Source organism: Pogona vitticeps, chromosome 2, assembly GCF_051106095.1.
Source record: "Pogona vitticeps strain Pit_001003342236 chromosome 2, PviZW2.1, whole genome shotgun sequence".
NCBI classification, from domain to species: Eukaryota; Metazoa; Chordata; class Lepidosauria; order Squamata; family Agamidae; genus Pogona; species Pogona vitticeps.
In genome coordinates, this window is record NC_135784.1 from 4887633 (window position 1) to 4905764 (window position 18132).

An 18132-nucleotide genomic window follows, 5' to 3' on the forward strand; every position below is an offset into this window, starting at 1 on the left:
ACAGTCAAGTCTGCCTGGGATGCAGCTCCCCACTCCTCTCCCTGTGCATGCCCCCCCTCCCACAATTTGGGCATGCAATTTTAAGTAATTGACGTCTTGACCGTCCACAGATGCACGGTGTGTCATGTGATGTGAGCAGTCGTGGATTCCAATCCAGGAAAAATCTGAATAAACTGTCACAAATTCCAGAGTGTCTCTGAAGGATCAAACAATGATTGGGGCTTTTGGATCCGCTAGACGCAAACATATCAGCACTTTCTTTGAAAAATCTCATGTATGGGCAAAGTTATTGATTCTGGTCACAGACATAACAAGCTACTTCCCAGTCTTTGTGCTTCAGGTGGCTTCTGCTTACCTGACAGGTTGCTACCTTTCCCTATTCTGGGTCACTGTGTTGAAATTAAGATGTGATGAGACTCTGGCTTTTGTGATACAAGCACACAGGTAGGAACGTGACTGGGGAGTAGACCTGGGTTGAAATGAAGCCCACTGTTCTGTCTCGGGCTAAAGCGCTCCTATTTCTTTCCATGATCCAGCAGAAAACATCTTGGCTCAGCCAAGCTGTGGCAATTAAAACAAAAACAAAAAACAGAGGGAGGGGAGCAAACGTTTTCCCTCCCTGTCTTCCCCAAAAGGGGAGCATGCATGTGAAGGAAAAAGTGAGAGAAAGCAGACAACATGGATGGGCGGCGGGGGCGGGATGAGGGACCCTCTGGAAAAAGCAGCTTTTATTAAATCAACATATTCCAAAAGCAATTATTATTCCAGGGAAAGTGGAAGTGGGACACAGATTAGTCAGAAGTCAACTAAACTGGGCAGATCCTGGGGGTAGGTGGAGGCGCTGAAGCAGCAAACAGACAAGATTGTGCTGACACAGAAAGAGACAGCCGTGTACACAGGGGGAGCTGCTCACCTTCCTTCCCAACAGGGCCCTGGCTATCCCTCCACCTTTTAAGCCCTCACTCTACACCTCCCCACTCACAAAAAAGGACAGCTGGAGCTGATGGGTAGAAATACACATCTCGAGTTGAGACTGCTCAGTTCAATCAATACCCTCCTCCCCATGGGCCCTCAGCACCCAAGGCTCAAGGAGCAGGGAAAGGAAATCCTCCCCTCTCTCCTCTCCATATATCCCCTCTACAGAGATTATGACAACAGCTTTGGAGGGTCTGACATAGCTTCTTTGACACCCCCTCTCCACACACATTAAATCCTCATCTGGAGAGCCGGTGCATTCACAACCCCAAAGACAGAGAGAGGCCCACCTGCACCTCCCAGACACCTTATTAACTCCTTCCCTCCCCCAACTCCACACCTGCTTGCATAGATGAGGGACACCCCAGATCAAAAGTGCAGCTAAACCAGAAGAGGGTGGGGAGGAGCAAGGGGTCTCCTTTTTCCTTGGAGGAAAGGGGAGGAATGAGCTCTAGGAAACCATGATTGAGGTAAAAACACAGCCCATTCCCTACGGGGCAGCTCCGACATTAACTAAAACCGTTTTCTTAAAAGTCTGTTTTGGGAACAAAAAAAGGGATGAGGAACTGGGGCGTCCCCCACCCTTGGAAGGAAAGAGAGGGACATCTCTGGTGCCGTTCTGGCCCACTTGGACGGAGGGGGCACAGACAGCGCGCCCGACTACGTTCAGCAAGCAATGGAAAACAACCACCTGGCTACTTGTTTCTCGTGGATTGAAAAAAGGGGGGGGGAGGAGGAAAGAACTGAAGCTAAAACGAGGAGACTCCCACCCACCCACCCACCGTGAAAGCACCAAGGGGACGGGGGAGCCCCCACGACCCTCTGACAAAGGAAAGGCAGATGCCTGACACTGAGTACCTGGTCGTGAAACCTGATTCAGAGCAGAGTCCAAGTCAGCAGCCTCTTCGCCACCACGGGGCAGGGGGAGCGAAGACCTCCTTCCTTAACTGACCCCCCCCAAAAAAGCCATAAAAAGGAGTGTGTGTGTGTGTGTGTGTCAGGAGGAAAAGGAGAACTCAAGAGAGTCCCCCACACGCTATGCAAGCCAAACCAGGGGCCATGTCCCTCAAATCCAGCCGCTGGGGAGTACAACATCCTTCCTGCCGCTCCTGCGAGAGGTCTCCTGCAGGTTTTGGGGGGGGGAGTTGGGGGGGGTTAGCGTATGGGATGGGCTACAGCATCACAAGGAAGAAGAGGTGAGGATGGATGGTGCAAGTTCGCATCGGCCGTGGACGTGTGGCTGCCGAGTCCCCCTCGCCGAGGATCCCCGTTTTTCTTGCACACGGACCCTCTTCGTCTTCACGGTCTCCTCTCGCGCCGGAGGAGCGCTGAGTGCCCAGGGGTGTTTGTGTGTGTGGTTGTGTGGAGGCGAGGAGGTCAGGACATCTGGTGGGGGGCCTCCAGCATCTCCATGAGGAAGGTGTCGATGGGGGTGTCGCCGATCAGCTTGAAGAAAAAGAGGTGCTCCAGGCACTTCAGGCCGATGGACCGGAGGGCGGGAAGACGCAGCAACAGCTTGGCAAACCTGGAGGGGAGGGAAAGGAGAGGGCACCCAGTCACATCTTTGGGGTGCTGGGGAGGGGCCTGGAGCCCAGCCTGACCCACATAGAAGAGGTCTGTGAGGCAGGAGGTGCCCCAAAGCAAAAGGAGGAACAGAACAGCACGATACCTCTCGGGGTTGACAGTCAAGAGGGAATGTGGCTTCCCTACAAGCATTAGCAAACAGGGCAATCAATTTGCTTGTAAATGGACTGTCTTTTTGCCAAGTATTATTGTAAGCTCTGGGTACGACTACTGGTCAGAATGGGCCTTGGGTTTACCCTGTTTTCTTTTTTCAAGCGCTGCTTATATGCTGCCCCCATAGCATGAAAGCACTCTCTGGGTGTATTCGCGAAGGCGTTCACGGCCGGGATCTAATGGTCGTTGTGGGTTTTTCGGGCTCTTTGGCCATGTTCTGAAGGTTGTTCTTCCTAACGTTTCGCCAATCTCTGCAAATTGGAACTGTGAAGCTCAGTTTCTCAGCACTGACCTCAACCATCTGAATTCGGCCCTACAGGCAAATGGCTACTCCAAAAATGAAATCACAAGAGCCATCAAACCAAGAAAACAACACCAAACTGAAGAAGAAAAACAGCCACCTACAAATAAAAGATTTCTGCCATACATCAAAGGGGTCACGGACCGTATGAGGAAACTTTTGAAAAACACAACCTACAAACAGTATTCAAGCCCACCACAAAAATACAACAAATGTTATGGTCAGCAAAGGACAGAAGGGACCCCCTCACCACTGCAGGAGTATATCGGATACCTTGCAGTTGTGGTCAGGTATATATTGGAGCCACAAAACGAAGCACCCACAGCAGAATCAAAGAACATGAGAAACACTGCAGACTAAAACAACCAGAAAAATCAGCAGAAGCTGAACATGCCCTAAAACAAGCTGGACATGAAATTCTACTTCAAAATACTGAAATACTGGACAACACCAGCAATCATTACGTTAGACTGCACAGGGAAGCTATTGAAATTCACAAACATCAGCAGAACTTCAACAAAAAAAGAAGAAAGTTTGAAACTCAACAAAATTTGGCTCCCAGCACTGAAAAATACAGCGTGCAAAAGGTCAACAAATTCTACCCAGCCGCAAGGACCGGTGATCACTACACACAAAAGACCAGCTAACGACACCCATCAATCACAGTGCCAGATAATCTCTCCTCCTTATCACAACAATACACCCACAACAAAAACACACTGATCACCATAATCACCCATCTCTCGAAAAGGACAGAAGTTGATCTCACAGCCATAAATACAGTGGTGCCTTGCGGGAGGATTAATACACAAGACAATTGGTTTTTGCGATCGCTGTTGCGCTTCGCAAGACGATATTTTCTTTGGATGATTTTCGCAAAACGATTATTTTTCCCCATTGGAACGCATTAAATAGATTTCAATGCATTCCAATGGGGAACCACGTTCCGCAAGACAATGTTTTCTATGGACAATTTTCGCCAGACGACGATTTTTCCATTGGAACACATTAAACAGATTCCAATGCATTCCACTGGGGAACTGCATCATCTTTTGCAAGACGATGTTTTCGCAAGACAGGGTTTTTCGCAGAATGAATTAACATTGTCTTGCGAGGCACCACTGTACGCAACTCCCAAACAAACTGCACCAGAGCACAGAGTGCTACTCCAGTCCTCTGAAGATGCCGGCCACAGAGACTGGCAAAACGTTAGGAAGAACAATCTTCAAAACACGGCCAAAGAGCCCGAAAAACCCACAACAACCACTCTCTGGGTGGTTTACAGTTGAATTAGGCCTGGTATATATATCGTGCACATACGCGCGCGCACACCGTGAGCTGCATACTTCATTTACCAACCTTGGAGAAAAAAAGGAAGGACCGTTGAGACAACCTCAAGACAACTACCTGAGCCCATCGGGACTGAATTCAGGTCGCGAGCAGAGGCTTCGCTGCAGTCCTGCCACTCAACCACTGTGCCCACGAGGCTTTTTGAAACCTCTCTATCCTGCCCTACATCAATCAAAAGACCTCTTTGGGGCAGACATTCCTCTACGGGAGGCTCTCCTGGTGGCGACTGGCGGGAACTGAGCCCCAACCGCCTTGAGTGGATAATAGGTTCCCCACCCCGATCCCCCCCAGGCGGTTTTTAGGGGAGGGGTATTACAGCATCCCCTGAATCCTTCCTTGCGCGCCTACCTGCCCTGTTGCTCGGGGTACTTCTGTTTGCAGTAGGACTCCAAGGAGGCGTACACCTTCTCGCGTAACAGCTCCACCTCGGCCGGGTTCGAGAGCCCCTTTGCATCTGGGGGGAGGGGGAGGGGGAGGAGCATAAGCACCGTCCAGAGCAGAGGAAGCCAAAGAAACAGGAGGAACACATTTCGGGTGGGTGGGCGAGGGCCAAGCCGAAGGAAGCTCTGCCGGCAGCCCCTTGCGTACCCTGAGTGCGCATCTGTCCCCTCGTCCCGTCCCCCCCGAACCTCCCGTAATAAAGAGAGAAAAGGATGTCAAGGGCTGGGCCACGGCCCCTCACCGGGATTGAAGAGGATGATGGCTCGGAGGCAGCCCAGCTCCGTCTTGTCCATCCGCATGTCACGCATCTTTGACACCAATTCTGTCAGCACCCTGCCGAGAAAGGGAGGGAGAAAAGCTGCCCATCTTGGAGGCAAAAAAAATGGATGGCGCTGGAGCGTCGGGCGGAGTGGAGGCTGGGCCTGGGGGGGGGGCAGTCTGGGCGAAACCCCGACCTACCCACCCCTGTCAAAGTATCCGGCTCTCCTCTGCAGGGAAGAGGATGCTGGCCTGGGCACTTGTCCTGTCCCGACCCCAGTTCGGAGGGATGATATTTGGCAGGTTGGATAGCTCTGTGGGTTGGAGCCCCAGGTCATGGAGCCAGGGGTCAAGAGCTTGATTCCCCGCCCCCCCGGGCCTCCTGCAGAGCACTGCCTCAGAAGAAGGGAAGGGGAAACCACGGCTGAGGGGTCTCTACCGAGAAAGCCCCAGCGCCTGCCGTGCTGGTAGACCTCATGGAGGAGCTGCTCCAGGAGGCAAGAGCCATGTCCTTCCCCGATCCACATCCCATGCTCCAAGGAAGAAATCCCACATCCCCCAACCCTTCAGCTGCTTCAGGATCCCCAACGCCCACAGGCCCACACCCCCCAGGCCCCCAGACGGAAGCACCTGTCAAAGATGGCTCCCACGCCAGCGCTGTGGGCGCTGTTGCGATGGACGTGGAGCCCCGTGGCCAGCAGGATCCCATCCTTCACCGAAATGGAGCGGTGGGAGAAGGAGGCAATCAGCAGCTCGTTCCAACCTGCCAGGGAGGGAAGGCCGGATGTTAACGGGGGGCGGCAGCGGAGGGAGGCAGGCTGGAGGCCGCTGGGCGTTTCATCATCTCCCAAGGGGAAGAGCTGTGCCCGCTTCATCCAAACTTGCCCCCCTCCCGCTGGCAAACAGGGTGTGAAAGGGGCCCTCCCAACAGTGCCCCCCTTAGTTGTCTGTCCCCCTGCCTGGGCCAGGGCCAGGGGCGGAGGCCAGGCCCCAACGGCAGCAGGGACCCAATCCCCATGTGCCTGACTGCTCCCCCCCCCGGAAAAGGTTGCGCTCCGCATTCCGAAGGGGCCTCCCCCTCGCTCACCGGCCCGCAGCAAGATGACCTGGTCGTCGAGGGGCAGTTCAGAGAAGTGGGGGATCCGTTTCGCCCACTCCACCAGCGTGAAGAGTTGCTTGTCGGCCGCCTGGCAGATGTTGGTCACGGGGTCGTTGGGCTGCAGGAGACGGGGAAGACAGAGGGACCCCGGGCGCGGGGGGAGTGGCAGGCTTGCTTTGGGAGGGAAACCTCACCAAGCCAAGCCACCGCCCCCTCCCTCGCTTCTTCCAGGGCTTCCTGCCAAACGCCCCCTCCCCTCCGCCACAGGGCCAACCCAGCTGCCAGTTTTCCCAGCCACGTTTTCATCCCGGGGCCGGAGGGGAGGGGAGCGTCCAGCTCATAATTCCAACCCCACCCGAGCGACCCACAAGGAGCCCAGCGCCACCACCCCTGCCTGCCCCACCCTCTCCGGGGTAGGAGGACTGGTTTCTAAACCCCTGCCGGTATTTACCTCATTGGCGTCACATGTCCGGGGCGAGCGCTCTGATCCCGCAGCACCACCACCCCAACTCACCGAACTGCCCCCCGCGCCAGATCCGTCGATGCCCTGGTCGGATTTCTGCTCCACGGCCAGCTCGGCTTCCAGGATTTTCTCCACGGGCATGTCCTCGTTGGCGCCGGCCCCGGCCAGGTCCCCTTCCCCTTCTTTGTCTTTGCCCCGCTGGCGCTCCTCTTGCACAGCTAGTGGTGGGCATGGGCAGTGGAGGGTGGGGGGGGTGGCGGCAATGGGAGGAGAAGAAGCAGGAGAGACACGGGTGAGGGAGGCCACCAGAGGGGGGGGGGGAGAAGCAGCTCCCACAGCTGAGAGACGGGGGAGAGGGAAGAAGGATCCACTTTGCTCAGAAGAGCCAGGTCAGGGGGGGGGGGGCTGACGAGACCCACGCACAGTCCACGTGTCGGCACAACCATCTCTCTCTCTCTCTCTCTCTCTCCTCTCCTTTCTGACCCCCCTGCCACTTGCAGGACAGCCAGCTGTTGCGGGGGGGGGGGGGAGAAGAGAAAGAGAGCAGGAGAGAGAGAGAGAGAGAGGCGGACTCGCTGCCCCCATGCCAGCCGGTGGCAGCCGGAGCCCCAGGCCTCCCGCCTGGCGTGGCGGCAGCGCGGCTGTCTCTGCCGAGGCTCCCCTCCAGCCCAAGGGGAGCCCCGGCAGGGACGGCGGGAAGAGGAGGACGAACACAGAGATCAACCGCTGCCATTGCTTTTTAGGGGGGGGGAAGGAGGGCATGATGACGGAGGGGACGCGAATAAGGCCCTTCTCTCTTCTGGAGCCAGAAGTGGGGATCTCCAAGGAGGGGAAGGAGAGGAGGGCCCCCCCCCCACAGTTTTCCCTGAGTCCAGCTAGTAAAAGACAAGAGACCCATCGGGCCAAACCAACCTGGGGCTCCTGTGGGGAGGGGCCATCGGACCGTGAAGGCCGAACCCCTTTCTCCTACCACCCAAGATTTCTACCCGGCTTCCCCTTCTCTCCCCCTGGGTGGGCGCAACCGGGACCTTCAGCGAGCCAGGCATGCCTTCTACCCAACCCTGGCAGGCTGAAAGTGGGGGGGGGGGGAGGAGGAGAGAAAAGACCCCGTTTCTGGGCCCAGAAACCCGCCGCGGCCAGGATAGCCCGTTCTTTCCCCTGCACTGGAGGCGGCCTCCTCTCTCCCGAGGACCAGGGCTTATCCTGGGTCCCCCGTGCCCATCTGCACCCCGACCCCCCACCCAGACGACCTCCTATGGGGCTGCCCCCTCCCGGCCCCCTCCCTTCTCCGCCGGGCCAGGCCTCTCCGCCGGGGGGGGGGACCCCCTCCTCTCCCACCCGCCGCCCGCTACCTTCGCGCTTCATGCCGGTGGCCAGGCATTTCTGATAGCGGCAGTACTGGCAGCGGTTGCGCTGGCGCTTGTCCACGATGCAGTCCTTGTTGTCGCGGCAGGTGTAAGTCAGGTCTTTCCGGATGGTGCGCTTGAAAAAGCCCTTGCAGCCTTCACAGCTGTACACCCCGTAGTGCTTCCCTGGGGGGGGGGAAGGGGAGGGGAGGGACGCCAGGAGGAGGAAGGCATGGACTAAGTCCCAGGACCGGCACTGCCCCCCTCCCCTCCCTCTCTCCCGCCCACATGCCCGCCCAAGTGGGGCTGCCCTCTCCCCCCCCCACATACACACACAGACACACGCACTCCCTTCGTTTTCATCCACGACTCAAAAGGGATAGGACTTTCTGGAGGGGGGAGCATTGGACAGAGACTGCCAGGATTCGCCAAAATTCCTCTCCCCTCCCCCCAATTCTGCACAAAACTGGAATTTTACAAAGCAGCTTTTTGCCACCTGCCTGCACACCCTTCTCTCCAATATGGCTCTCTTTACAAAAAAAAAGGAGGAGAAGGAGGAAGAAGTCCCAGGCCTTAAAGCAGGAGTCATCAGCGCTTCATGGGAGGAACCGAGGCAGAGCCCAAAGGTAAGCTCTATATGGGGGGGAGCCTCCTGAAAAACTACATTTCCCATGAACCCCTGCAAATCCCACGTCACACCAAGGGAGACACACATGTAAGCAACAAAAGCTGCACTACTCTGATGTCGAGCCGCATCTTCCATTAATTCCGAATTTCTGGCGAATCCTGAGAGTCGCAGCCCCCTGTCCTCCCGAAAACCCCTAAATCCCCATCCTTTTTATGGATGGTGAGCACCTCACCCCTCACCTTACATTCACTTTCCTGAAACTATTCTTTCCTGAAATGATTGCAGTCCTGCAATATAAATAAATAAATAAATCCCCAAACCACCTGTACTTGATTTACAAAGCTTCGCTGATCTTTTGTTTTTTGGGTTGTTTTTTTTTAAAATAAAGTCTAGCTTTGAAAAAAAAACCCAAATCAGGGCTGGAAGGAAGCACTATCCTTTTAAGGTTTGGGCAAAACCCTTCCAAAGGTGGGATCTTTAAAAAAATAGACAAATATACAAATTTGTTCTGAACTGTGCCGGCAACCTCTTCCCTCTCCCATCAAATCACTGACACACACACACACACCCCATTGGAAAGCAGACACCCGCTTGCTGACCTGCCCCTTCCCCTTCTTCCTGCTGCAAACCAGTTCTGCCCCTGCTTTCAAACTTCCTCTCTCTTCTCTTATTTTATTTAAAATAATTCTACCCCACCTTTCTCCCCAAAAAAAGACCCCAAGGGGTGACACATTAATCCAAACTCTCCCCTCCCCACAAGCCTTTACTGCCGCTAGTGTTCAAACACTCCCCACCACCACCACCACTCCACATCCAATCGGGGCTCCCCCTCCCCGGGGTCCGCACACCTGAGGACCGGTCACCACAGATGGCACAAAGGCGCTTCCCGGGCATCACGCCCCCGTGGGGGTGGCCCTGCATCACCCTCATGCCCAGCGGGGGCTTCACGTCGTCCGAGCTGCTGACCGAATGGAGGCCCGAGAGGTTCACCGTGGAGTTGATCTGTGAGGGGGGGCAGAAGGGAAGTCCCTGCAGATGGCCAGCCGAGGGACACTGGGCACAGCCCTCGCCAGCGGAAAGCACCCGTTCTGGCTCCCGGCCTGTTTCCGCCCCCTCCCAGGTGAGGGAAACCCGGAGGCCCAAAACGCCCGCTTACCTGGGGGCTGCTGACCGGCCCATAGCCGATGGAGGGGGTCGCAGGCATCCCCGGGGAGCCCATAGAAGAGCTGATGACCGGGAAGGGAGACCCCAGTCCACCAATGGAGGTGGTCATGGCAGAGCCGATCATGGAAGGGTGCAGGGGGGCCGAGGGCTCCGGCGGGGGTGAGGTTCCGGTGGCCCGCAGTGGAGGAGATGAGCTGAGGGAAGAGCTGTCGGGGCTTCTGCAGTCTGGAAGGAGGGGAGGAAAGCCGGGGGTGGGAGGAGAAGAGGGGAACAAGGAGGGGAGAGAAGAAAAAGGGAGGCTTAAAAGGCCTGTATCTCCACCGCACCACACTTGAAATTCAGCTGAAAAGAAGACGCCACCGCACCAGAGCAGATGGGGTACCCTCACTCACTCACTCACACACACGCATACACACACACACACGGTCACCACCCACCCAAGTGTTTCCCCAGAAAGGCTGGCAGGCAGGCGCCCTCGGCTCCCTCTCCGGATATTTTGCAACCCTGCAGGAAGCACATGACCAGCCATTTCCTGGCCAACCCCTCTGGTCTACTCCCAAGAAGACCCAGGAAAGGGAGAAGCCCCCTGGGAGCCTGGCGACCCCTGCCCAGTGGAACATGCATCACACCTAGAAGGATCAAGCTCCCTGAGGAGGGCTGAGGGTCGGGCGGGGGGGAAGGAACAGCTTCCCTCCCTACACCCCTCCCCAATCCCCACCTAAGCCCTCCACAAGCCAGTGCCATGAAGAGCCCCAGGGAGAGGGCAGGCACCCACCGGGCTGCTCCGGGTAGCAGCATCAGGGAGGGCAGGGGAGCCCAGCGAGGGACCGTCAGCGCCGCCGGCTTCAGTGGGCAACACAAGAGACGACCAAAGGACCCACAGCGCTGAAGGGCCCCCCCACACACACCTCTGCTGGACTGGAAAAGCAACGCCTGAGCAGGCCAGCCCCAGACTCCACCTGGCTCAGTGGCATCGCCCCCGGCCGGCCGGGACCTTGGCAAAAGGGGGTGCCCGCCATCAGCCGCCGTCATTCACAGGGTTCGCCTGTGACCCAGCCTGGGACCTTTGGCAGTCCGCCCAGCTCTGCCCTGGGGCTCTCTTTCCCAGACTGGGTCGGGCAGAAAGGGGTGAACCGACCCTTGCATCTGTAAGGGGCCGAGACAGGAAATCCCGCCCCCCCAGAAAAGCTGTGACGGGCCTTTGGCGCTGCTAAGTCGGGCTCCCTCCAGAAGACGAGCGTTGCTCCGGCAGCGGCGGATAAAACACCCTGGTCCGGCCTCAGGGAGTCTCCGGGGCAGGGCAGGCCACCCTCCCGCACAACTAGCACCCGATCTTGCTCCACTCAGTTCTCGAAAGAGGGCAGGCGCGTCCTTGCCTGACCGGGAGGGGGGGGGAGCCTCAGGAGGTGGCAGAGGACAGGGTCCCGAGCGGCATCGTGAGACAGGGACAGATGGTCGTGGATGGGCCCTGAACACAGAAAGGACTGGGAAAGCGGGAGGGAGGAAGCTCCGAAGCAGAAGTTCCCTGACTCAAAAGGAAGCAGCAGCAGCAGCAGCTGCTGGAGAAAAACCGCCAGGGTTCCCCCCCCCCTCTTCATGAGGCCCCACGCTGAGGGTGGGGAAGGAACCCGGTGGCCACTTCCTTCCTCAGAATCAGAGGGACCTTCCTCCTTCCGGCCTTATCTTGACAAAATCTCAGCTAGACACTCGGCAGGCGGGCTTGCTTCCCTCTCTCTCCCTCCCGTGCAGCCGGTTTGCCGGGGACGCCTGCCTGCACCCTCCTTGTGCCTGGAAAGGCAGCTCCAGGTGCGAGGGCCCAGCCCTTTCAGAAGCCAGGCGCCTCCGCAGCCCGGCGCGGCAAAGATCCTGTGGGGCGGAGTTCCAAAGGCATGCCTTTCTCACAGGGATTAGCAGCTGTACAGCACCCGATTCAGCCAACATGTTTTGTACCCACTAACGGAGATAAGACTCCTGCCTTCCCGCATGGGCTGTAATTCTAGCATAAAACTTCCCAAACTCTGAATGTTTTATTTCTCAAAAAGGAGGCTGCCTTTTAAAGATTTAAAGTTAAAAATGGTTTAAAAGATAAATCAGACAGATATGCTTCGGGGGGGGGGGGTTCAGGGTTATAAAAGAAGTGACTACAATGTCACATGGACCTTTTTTGAGAGTGTCAATAAACTCCCCCCCCCCCCAAAAAAATACAGGGCAGCGCAAAGCCTACTCAGCAGGAAGGACCCTCTGCCCCATCTCTGGCTACCACCCAGTATGGATCCTTCTGCCCCACTGCTAACAGGGGAGAAGAAGACACCTCACACATCTCCTTCCTACTAAATATTACCTGGTGGGGGTGGATGAACCCCTGGGCATTTCAGCAGCGGCCCTCCCCTGGAGGAGGGGGGCAGCCAGACCCCCACCCACTGCTCCCTTATTCCGTTTTTTTTTTGAGCCGATTCAGTCTGTTTGACGGAGACTGATCAACTTTTTCTACAATGCTCCAAGAAAGCAGAAAGGTTTTCAATTCCAGCCTCAACCAACTAAAATATTCAGCTCATGGGCATCTTGCATGGAGCATCTCCCAGGAAAGAAATTTTGTGTGGGGGACAAATCTGCCCAGAACAGATCCTTCAGGGGCCCCCAAACTCCCTTGGACTTGTTTTTTGAATACATGGGTTTATGGTGAGGGGGGTGGGTAGGAACAGAGGGGTCCCTGTGGCAGCCACAGGAAAAAAGCCACCAGGACCTCCGTGTTCACATCCCCATGTACCTAAAGCCATTTACCTGCAGCTTTTTTTCTCCAGAATTTGAATTCAAGGGGACTCTGGTGACGTATAATGACTGAAATCCCATTCAGTTTTCATGCCTCCGACTCGAACCGCACTCGGGGCTCGTAGTACGCGTTCCCTCTCTGACGGCGAGATTTATGCCCGTGGTTGTAACTTAACAGGACTTGGGGCTTTGATCCTGGGGACAGGAAACGTGAGGTCCTGATGGCCCCTTTCTGTGGCTCCCACTGAGACGTGTTCTGGACCGGGTTTTCCCCACATAAGGTTTCTTTCCTTTCCTCCAAACACTGGGACTGCTCCACACAGATTTCTGTCCATTTGCTTCTGAAATGCACGTCAGCCCCAGAGGGGAGAGTCACTTTGGAGGTGCCCGGGAAGTCACACCGGGAGGGCAGACGGGTGGGGAAGAAGACGCTGAAGGGAACTGCCCAGAGCAGTGGTCTCACTAAGTCAGGCGGGACAATCTTAGAATGGCAGAGCTCGAAGGGACCCGAGGGATCATCCAGCCAACCGTCCCCTCTCAAAGAGGCTTAGACGGTAATTGAACTCCTGGCCACAGACATAAGCTGCTGAGCTCTCCGGCATGCTTAGAAATAAAACAAAATAAAATGGCTAAGAGGCTAGACCACAAAAAGCCAAGGAACAAGACAGATCCCCAAACGCCTGAAACCAAAGCTACAATTTTATCTTCACAGCTCTACGAAGTTGACCTGGCAGGCCATTAGAACAAGAGTCACTATATGATCTGCACAGAGGAGCCAAGTTCGAAACTTCGGCCACTTGGACAAAGACCATCCCTCATTCTGGCATCGTCTTCTGCAAAGCCGACTGTCCTACAGTACCAGGGGGCAGGCAGGGAAAAACCACCAGGAATCCCACTGCGGAAACAGCCGTTTCCAGTTCTGCATAAGTCACTCTGAGGCAGTTTCCTCAAATCAAAAACGATAAAAAGGTGGTGGCCAGCACCTTTGCCTCTCTCAGTAGAGATTTCTCCCCGCTCACTGTTTGTCTCTGGCTGCCTTGTAACGGGGGGGGACTCCCTGCCACTGGAAGGTCACCAAGGCCAGCATTTTTTTCAGGAATACGAACACCCTTCCGTCTCCTCTCCACCCTTTAGTACTAAAAAGGATCAAATAAACACCACACTAAAAGCTGGTAAACAAAAGCAACACCCAAAACCAAGTGGCAAAGTACAACCATCCATTTAAGAAGACCCACTCAGGCAGCCAGTCATTGTGGGAAGGCTTGCTTGAAGACAACGGTTTCGGCCTGCTTGCAGAAGGATAGCAAAGACGGGGCTAACCTGGTGTCTAGTGGGAAGGAGTTCCAGAGTCTAAAGGAGCAGCCACAGAGAAGGCTCTCTCCCAGTGTCCCCACCAAAGGCACCTGGGAAGGTGGCAGGAGCAAAAGAAAGGCCTCTCCCGGTGATCTTAACACCTGAGCTGGCCCTTCCCCGCCTCCGTGCGCAGCCGACCACTTCAGCAAAGAGATGGGACAGGAGGTCTCCCTGCTCAGCTGATGAGTGGTTGGCTGCATGGGGAGGCGGGGAAGAGCCAGCCAGGCTTCTTCATGGATCGGTATGCTGGTGCTGTCGAAGGACGCACACACCCAGCGCCTCATGGAGACTGGTGAGTGGCCCAGCCAGTTCTGAGGGGAGAGGCCTGTGGCGCTGCAGTTCAGACACATCCAGGCTCAGAGACGAACCCAGAAGAACACCCAAGCTGCACCTCTGGGTTTTCACAGGGAGTGCCATCCCATCCAGCAGAGAGGATGCAACCGTTCAGGGCTGCCAGGGAAGAAATAAGAGACTCCGAAGCACCCAGTGGCCCTGCGGTAAACTTCTAGTGCAACAGAATGTGTCTTGAGGTGCCCTCTGGTGACACCCCTTTCCTTTTTCCTTAGCTGACAGTACAGAAAATGAACCGACAACAATATGCGCTAAGCAGTCTGCATGCAAAAGAGGTCCCTTTAAAATGGGACAAATGGGACAGCAAGTTGCATCTTTTAAAGGAAGAAGAAGTGAAATCCTAATATTCAAAACTACCATCCGGATTAAAGGTCGGGCACAGCCTCGGTGTTTCCATCACTGGCAAAGGCTCTAGGATTTTCTCTCTCTTTCCATAATTGGGGTAGGGAACTATCACGACAGCTCAACCATCCTATCACGTGGCCTTCCTCACAACAAGTAGCGGCTGAGAAAAAAAGGACAAAGTCCATGTCGGGGGTCATCAGGAATCGGAAGTGAAACCGTCAGCACTCGTTACTTCCTAGGGAGGGGGGGACATGGGGGCTCTGCAGATCATCTTGAACCTCAGTTCCCATTATCCCTGACCACTGGAAAGGCGGGCAGGATCTGATGATAGATCGCCATCTGATGACAGATTGGAGCCTTCTAACAGCCCACTGGCAACTGGATGGCTGCCCGTGCTTTATGGAAAAATGTATTATATGTTGTGGACCACATAAGAAATGTAGTGAACCATCTGGGGCCCCGCAAGTGGGAAAGGGTTTTGCAAGTGCCCAGTGCAGGAAAGTTATACCATGTGGGTCTTTTTAATTGAGAAAGAGAGAGGAAATGGGAAGTGTATAAAACGATGAGGTGACAGGAGAAAGCAGACAGGGAGTTTTCTTACTGTAATGGTAAATAAATAATAACAAAGCTGGTTGGATAGCTCAGTGTTTTAGGCATCTGGCTGCAGAGAGAGAGGCTGGGAGTTCGAATCCCCCACGGTGCCTCTTGTGACGAGAGCCAGCCAGTGTGGCCTTGAGCCAGCTGCAGTTGCACAGCGCCCCTAGAGGAAGGGAAGGGTAAAACCACTTCTGAGTATTCTCCACCTAGAAAATCCTGAAAAGGGTAGCCATGAAGTCAGAATTGATTACTTGAAGAACAATACAAAAACCTGAGTTTGGGGAGAGTGGCCTTTTCCATTCACAACCCACCTCTCAATTAAGGTTCCTTTTTGCCTAGGTTCTGATATTCCTCCCAAATAAAGGCACTCCAGAGGGAGGCAAAGACCTCACCCGTTGCCCACTAGAAGTAAGGATAGATCCAAGACAGGCGGACTCAACAGAGGACTTCAGCCCTAACCTTTAAACAGAACAGGATAATCCCTTCTCCTCCAGCCTGCTCCTACAAAACATGAAAAGCAGAAAACATAGTCTCAGAGGCTGTCAACGTCTGCATACGCATGTCTCCTCAGAAGGAGAACCCATTCAGTTCAAGAGGATTTGTCCCCAGGTACACCTCTGTTGGACAGCTACTGTATTTGGAAGCAATAACCTGAAAAGTCACATCACAGATCTGTATAAGGGCAGTTAGGGCAAGGGGCAGTTTTGTTTCTCATTCTTCCCAGGCAACTCCTGACCTGGATTATGCCTCCCCACCCCAAGCTACACAACATGAGTGTCTATGTGGTGCTGAGAGCTTCGGATCAGGAGCTAGGATTTTTGAAAAGAAGGTGAGAAAAGAAGGCTGGAACACTCTTGCAGCTTGCAAAGACCATGGCTGGAGGCCGGCTTGTGTATGGAAATGAGAATTCCCCATCACCACCACCAGCTGGAGAGCTGAAGAAAGACAGATCTAATGAGTTATTTTGGAACATGAGAGCTCTGTCTGCGTTCAGTTTATGGCTCTTTCACTGCCTCCCTCCCTCCCTGTCCATCCATCCTGACAGCTTATGCTAAACAAAACACGTGACTCTTTAAGATGCCACGTGACTCACACACTCTCCTGCAACCGCCCCACACACACACACAAACACACCACAGCAGGATGAAATCCTCTCTGTGCCCAGCCCTGAGCTTGCCATGGTTCTGCCAATCACCAAGAAGGCACTGCTTTCTTTTTACAAAAGCTGTCGTAGAACAGCTTTTGAAAAAGGGGAACAAAAAAAGAGGCGGGAGGGGGACTAGGTGCGGTCCCAGGGCCAGGTGGGAAAGCATCACTCTGGGAGGGGGGCCAGCAGCAGCACTACACAGACACACACACACATACACACAGAGAGAGAGATGTATGTTTATAGACACACAGCTATGCGTTTCTACACCAGCTGCTCATCCTTTCCCCCAAAGTTGGCCCAACAGCATCCCCCCCGATGGCCCCCATCCTTCTTTTGGGACGGGGAGGGGGCTGGCTAAGGCCCCCCCCGCAAAAAACGGCTGCCTTAAAGCCTGAGCACAGCCGCAGGATGGAAGGAAAAAGAAGCGCTTCATAGCCGTGGGCGACTCTCCTATGAGGGCCGAGGAGGAAGGAGGGACCCCCCCCTTTCCAACCTCTCCCCCCCCCCCACCCGGGCCTGCTCAGCGGCGACGAAGGCCCAGAAGCCTCTCTTTTCGGCGGGGAAGACACAAACTGGCCAGGAGAGGCAAAGCCCCACGGAAGCCCCCCCTCCACGAAATCCTTCCTCCTCCTCCTCCTCCTTCCTCTTCCTCTCCACCGCCCCACAAGGCTCCTTTCCTGGGGGGGTGGGGGGGAACCTTCTCTGTGAAAGGGAAGGAGGGAGGTGTTATATGTGTGTGGGGGGGTCTCCCTCCTCCTCCTCCCCCCCAGGCCCCTCCCCCCTCCCCTCCCGAGGCCCCTCCCCCCTTCTGTCTTGGGCTTTACCTGCTCCGGCCCGTCCCGTGTCTCCCATGGCAACGCTGCAGGGGAGGAAGGGGAGGGGCGGGTCCTGAGCCCCCTGAGCCCCCCCACCGCCACGACAGGGGCCCCGGGGGCCGCCAGGGCCTGGTAGTACCGCTGCTGGTGGTGGTGGTGGTGGTGCCGCCGCCGCCGCCGCCGCCTCCGGTCTGGGGCTGCCTGACGGCCCCCGCCCCACAATGCACCGCGAGCGAGCGAGAGAGCGCGACGGCGGGAGGGGCGGCTAGGCCCGAGATCCGGGTCTTTTCCCCTCCTCCTCCCCCTCCTCCTCCGGCCGAGCAGGCGCCTCTCCGTTACCCACCATGCACTGCGGCGGCTCCCTCCCTTTCCTTCCAACCCCCCCCCGCCCGCACGTACGTCGCCCCGTTCCGGCCTTGAGCCAGACTCCCAGCATGCCCCGCGGATGGGGAGAGTGGGGGGGGAGAGGGGGAGAGAAAGAAAGGAGAGCGGAAGGGGGAAAATAAAAGAGCGCTACCCACTCTGCACCGCGGCCCGGCGCAGGCCCCGGCCCAGGCTCCCGGCATGCACTTCGCGCTAGCGCGCCCCCTCAGCCCCGCGCCGCTCCTCTGCCGCTGCCCGGGAGGAGAGGTTTCCCACAATGCCTTGGGGCCCGAAGGGACGCAGGGCGCGTCACTTTACCCGGCATGCACCGCGGTCTCTCGCCCCCTCCCCTCTCCTCCCTCTCACGTAGCTGTGGGGGCGGTGCTTAGCGAGAAAGGTCGGCGGGAGTCTTTTTTTTTAAAATTCCTCCACTATTAACTAGACGGGGGGGGAGTCAAAGCTCACCTCAAAATGCAGTTGTTTATGGCTAGGAGTTGCTGTGCCAGGAAGGAATGAGAAGATCGCCATCTTTATTAGGGGAAACCGCCCTTTCCGCTCCTCTGCCTCTTTGCCCTTCCTCGAAAAGGGCGACAAGCGGTAGGAGGGGCTCCTTTTGGGCGCCCGCCA

At 56.0% G+C, this 18132-nt stretch overlaps 2 protein-coding genes across 5 annotated transcripts in view; both read right to left on the reverse strand.

Moving 5' to 3' along the window:
• Nucleotides 1-18132, reverse strand: part of LOC110070991 (RLA class II histocompatibility antigen, DP alpha-1 chain) — a 195071-nt gene that overhangs the window by 30287 nt on the left and 146652 nt on the right. The gene's annotated exons all lie outside the window — the stretch shown is intronic.
• On the reverse strand, nucleotides 702-18090 carry RXRB (retinoid X receptor beta). Of its 4 annotated transcripts, none has more exons than XM_078387206.1 (10): nucleotides 17971-18090; nucleotides 9755-9987; nucleotides 9447-9600; nucleotides 7977-8156; nucleotides 6613-6842; nucleotides 6150-6279; nucleotides 5693-5825; nucleotides 5046-5137; nucleotides 4712-4817; nucleotides 702-2500 (listed from the first exon to the last, which is right to left on the reverse strand). In XM_078387206.1, the coding sequence occupies exons 2-10, from the start codon at nucleotides 9884-9886 to the stop codon at nucleotides 2353-2355; spliced, it is 1305 nt and encodes a 434-aa protein (XP_078243332.1). In that variant the 5' UTR covers nucleotides 9887-9987; nucleotides 17971-18090; the 3' UTR covers nucleotides 702-2352. The 4 variants fall into 4 exon arrangements, with proteins under 4 accessions (XP_078243332.1, XP_072843776.1, XP_072843773.2 ...); XM_072987675.2 differs by lacking the exon at nucleotides 17971-18090 and adding an exon at nucleotides 17664-17817; XM_072987672.2 differs by lacking the exon at nucleotides 17971-18090 and adding an exon at nucleotides 17152-17486.